Here is a 5,258-nt window from a genome sequence, read left to right on the forward strand (position 1 = left end):
ACTTCTACTTGCATATGAGCAACCAATGGTGCATTCCAATATTGGCCCCTGGCTTGGCTCTAACTGATAATATTGAGCTTCTCCATCATCTCTTTCAACAGATGTAGTCAATTTGATTCTTGTGTATTCCACTTGGCAAGGTTCACTTGTATACTCTCCTTTTCTGTCCTTGAAAAAAGTTACTTGTGATGAAGAATTCGTTGGTCTTGCAATGTTCCAACATGTAATCTCTTGTGTCATTTCTATCACCAATGCCATATTTTCCAACTACCAATTCTTCTTTTTTTCCAGGTTTCACAATCCAATCCACCATTAACAATCAATACATCTCAATTGCAATTTTGATGCATTTCAGACTTCATAAGTTAGTAAAGTTTTCAATTTCTCATTTTTTGCAATACTGCTTGGTGGGTAAATTTGAATACTAGTAGGGCTAACTTGTGTTCTTTGGAGGCTTTTGGATATTATCCTATCACTGACACCATTGCACTTCATGATGGGTCTTGAAATGTTTTTTGAGGATAAGTATGATGTCATTCCTCTTCAATTTTTCATTCCGGTGTAGTATACCATGTAACTGTCCAATTCAAAATGGAAAATACAGGTCCATTTCAGCTCACTAATGCCTAGAGTATTGATCTTTATGTATTTCATTTCCTTTTTTACAACTTCCAATTTTCTGAGATTCATATTCCATACACTCCATATTCCAACTATTAATGGATGTATGTAGCTGTTACTTCTCATGTTGAGTCACGCCAATAGAACATAATATTTTAATCCAATAAATTAAAATAAGAGAGAAGCTTTAAATAGAGAATTTGCAATAATAGGAGATGTCAAAGTGTCTAATATCCTTCCCCAAGGCAAAAAAATAGGGAAAACAGAGAAAAAAAAAAAAAAAAACAAAGACGTGGTGAATTATATTTATGAAACATACTAATTTTATTCCATTTGAGAACGTTATACAAATGGTATATTGAGTGGTCTGACACAAAGGTAAAATATTTTACTCTAAATCCTTGGATGGACAAATTGAAATCTAACTGAGAATAAATGAATAAATGTATCTAAAAGAAACTTACTTCCAGGTGAATACAAATTGTTTAGAAAACTAACAAATATCTTAGACATTTTGTTAAGCTTTCAAGTCCTTCAGAAATAATTAACACATTTCTTGGTATCTCCTCAGGGATAGCCTCAAGGGCTGAGAGAATGCTGTAAGTTGTTCCAACTATGCCATGTTGAGAAGCGCATGGGTGTCAAAACAGATTCATTACAGGTAAAAGGTAGAATTTTTATGCATTGCCATGTATTACTAATATCTAGAATATTTTAGTGACATTTTAATTGATAACAAAGCCATAGAAAAATATTAAGAATTTTGTGTCAATTCTGTCTGCTTTCCACCATTATTCTTGATGTGTTTTATATGAGATAAATGTGCACTTCATTTATTCACTTTTATAACATAATGCTATGAAATTTAATGTCCGCATTTGCTGACTAATAACTTACTCAGAGACTGCTCTGCTCGTAGTATTCAGGAAAAGATACATGCCAGATAGATACACACTTAGAAAGATACGAAGATGGATAGATTGATAGGTAGATAGATGATAGATAGATAGATGATAGATAGATAGATAGATGCTAGATAGATAGGTAGGTAGATAGATAGATGATAGATAGATAGATAGATAGATAGATAGATAGATAGATAGATAGATAGATAGATAGACAGACAGACAGATGGTAGGTAGATAGATAGGTAGATGGATGGTTGGATAGACACACACACATACTTCTGAAGCAGTGATATCACAAAGTTTCAAACCTCTAATTTATTTTTTGTATTAATCTGTAGAGCTACTGTTTTATTTTTAAAACATATGTGGTATATTCAGATACATTTTTTAAAGATTATTCTTTAATTCATCTGTGATATCTCATGCCACATAAAAGTCCCAATTTTAATGGAGCATGCTTTGTATTAAAAAAGATTTTAAATAACTTCTGGTAATTCCCATAGATATCATCATCAGTGCATTTTCTTCTTCACCTATGCTACTGTATCATATTGTGATTTTTTAAACTTTCTTTTTCATAAAAAGTGCAGGATACTTTTTTACAAGGGAGAGTTTATGGCATCAAGTTTTCACTATTTGTCCAGATTTCCTCATATTTCTTAGGTTTCTCCATGAGAAAAAAAATGTATAACTGATTTGTTACAAAAAACTTAGAATGTGTCAGTTAAAATATGAATGCCCAACTGGAGGAGAAAGTATTTTAAGTAGACCAAAAAAAAAGTAATCTAAAGAATGGCACTTTTAGGTGCTTTAGTCACAGAGCGGTTGTTATAGACTCTGGGGCTGGGGTCAGTTACAAGCATCTCTAATGAACCTATTCATCATGAAAATGGTGACAAAGAACTTAAGTCACAGTCCAGAAGAATATACCTTTAAATATCTTAAAGATCAAAACAATTAACAACAAAAAATGATAATTTCAAGTAATTTCTGTCAACATCAAAAAACGATAGCTGATAATGAGATCCATCCCACCACCGTTGCCATCGAGTCGATTCCGACTCATAGCGACCCTACAGGACAGAGTAGAACTGCCCCATAGATAGATAGGTATATAAACAGACAGAAAGATGGACAAATAGGTAGAACAAACAGTACTAGGCACATACTATTTTAGAGTTATTTTCAACTAGCATAGACACCTTGAAGAATTTAACTCTCATTTAAAGAGTTGGGATATGATTTTTCAGATGGGGATAAAAAGATTCATATATATATAAAAAAAAAAAATATGCTATTTGCCCAAAGTACTATATTGTATACATTACAAATGGAGAAATAGCAGAGGTTCCATCAATATACATATATCTCTAGTGATGTTTTCATGTATAAAGACAAATAATTTCCACTGTGATCAATTATGTATCTATTGCAAACCTGTTTAGTATGTTGATTGTTCCATCCTGGACCATCTGTATGCATGAGTTTTCATAAGATAATGTTTTGAACGAGAGGGTTCAAATGTATTCATGCATTTTTTTAGGTATGTGAAAAACACAAGTTTTAAGAAGAGTACAATCAATATCCATGTATCTAACACCTAAAAGGTTAACATATCATTCATTTTTGTTTTATCTATCTACCAATGTATCCATCAATCTATCTAATATGTATATGTGTGTGTAAAATTTGTGGGAGTTGCGTATGTATTCAAATATCCTAAAATGGAACTTTTGGATATATACTCTTCATACGGGGTTTGCGTACTAAAAATCTACCAGATGATGTTATATAAAAGCTATTGATGATGCTGATGTCTCCATTTAGAATAGGTTTCCTTATAGACCTAGATGGACAAACACAATCTAACACTGCTGAATGAATTCATTCTGATGGGAATCACAGACCGCCCAGAGCTGCAGGTGCCATTGTTCGGGCTGTTCCTCATCATCTACATGATATCAGTGGTGGGCAACTTGGGCATCATCATCCTCACCAAGATAGACTCCAAGCTACAAACTCCCATGTACTTTTTTCTCAGATACCTGGCTATCACTGATCTTGGTTATTCAACAGCCGTGGGACCCAAAATGTTGGCACATCTTATTGTGGATGAAAATACAATCCCCTATTATTTTTGTGCTATGCAGCTACTTTTCTTTATTATATTCATAACTACTGAATTTTTTATTCTGTCAGCAATGTCCTATGACCGCTATGTGGCTATCTGTAACCCTTTGTGCTACACAGTCATCATGTCACAAAGAACGTGTTCTGTGCTGGTCGCAATCCCTTATCTCTACAGCACATTTATTTCTCTTCTGGTCACCATAAGGATTTTTAATTTATCCTTCTGTGGCCACAATGTCATCAGGCATTTCTACTGTGACACTCTCCCCTTGTTATCTTTGCTCTGCTCGAACACACATGAAATCAAATTGGTTATTCTTATTTTATCAGTTTTTGATTTGATTTCATCCCTCTTAATAGTTCTTCTCACATACATACTTATAATTGCCTCCATTCTCAGATTGAAGTCAGCTGAGGGTAGGCACAAGGCCTTCTCCACCTGTGGATCCCACCTGACTGTGGTGGCAGTGTTCTATGGGACTTTAATCTTTATGTATCTGCAGCCCAAGTCCAGTCATTCCTTTGACACTGATAAAGTGGCTTCCATGTTTTACACCCTGGTGATCCCCATGTTGAATCCCTTGATCTACAGTTTGAGGAATAAAGATGTAAAATGTGCCTTACATAGGACTTTAGGACAAGTATGCAATATATTTTCTCAAAGTTCACTATAACATATGATTCATATAAAGTACATTTGGGCTTTAAACTTTTTTCTGTGTGCCTCCAAGGGGAATAGCAAGCGCAAAAAACACAGGTAAGTTGAACGTATATTTCTCCATTGCCTTCTACCAGTCACTCTACTAAGAGCTGTAAGTAGATCAATAAGTGGAACAGTACAAAGTGTTGCCTTCCTTGAGCAGGAGTGATGCATTATAAGCATAATAATTAAGAAACTTGATAGGGGCGTGTTAGATTTAAAAAAAAGAAAATTGAATATCTTGAGTGGGATAGTGAAACTATAGTAGATACAGGAAGATTTCCAAGTACCTGGCGTTTTCCTCATCTAGTAGAAAAAAAAAGTAGAAAGCGTCTGTATGTGTCTGTGTGTGTGTGTGTGAGCGCTTGCACACACCTTCTGTTTTATTGCTCACATTCTGCGCTGGGTGGCTAATTCTGATTAAAAGAAGGCTCAGTGTGGTGGGTTTATTTGAAGTACTCAATCATTTGAATTTGCTCAAATGTCCACTTTCTAAACCTTGAAATCCCTGCCTTTCATCATCAGGGCCTTTACTTTCATATTTGAACCCTTAGAATTGGTTTATTTGTTATTATTTTTACTATTACCATATTGTAATATTGATATAAACAGTAACAAAATATAATTACATTCAACAGGTTCAGCTAGGTGTCTGGTTTTGTCTAAGTTACCCCATTTTGTCTGTATCCAGTGGGTATAACTGTTAAGATAAATTTATTGAGGTCAGCCACAGAAGTTTCCAGGTTTTTTCATTTTTTCTATCCCAGATTGATATTGCTTCCTAATTCCATGTCTTTGTCTCATAGATTGTTCCCCTTATTTCTCTAGAAAAGAACAATTACTCTTGTTTAGAAGTCGTTTTCTAATGGTTTATGTAACCTTGCATAAGAGATCCATTG

General features: G+C 34.2%; 1 protein-coding gene across 1 annotated transcript; it reads left to right on the top strand.

Annotated features, from left to right (window-relative positions):
- Positions 1-3,332: 3,332 nt before the first annotated feature.
- LOC111748984 (olfactory receptor 8K3-like) lies at positions 3,333-4,333 on the top strand. Its single transcript, XM_023542144.2, has one exon. It carries the CDS (start codon positions 3,380-3,382, stop codon positions 4,331-4,333), a length of 954 nt encoding a protein of 317 aa, XP_023397912.2. The 5' UTR covers positions 3,333-3,379.
- Positions 4,334-5,258: the final 925 nt, after the last annotated feature.

Source organism: Loxodonta africana, chromosome 7 (assembly GCF_030014295.1).
Source record: "Loxodonta africana isolate mLoxAfr1 chromosome 7, mLoxAfr1.hap2, whole genome shotgun sequence".
Lineage (NCBI taxonomy): Eukaryota > Metazoa > Chordata > Mammalia > Proboscidea > Elephantidae > Loxodonta > Loxodonta africana.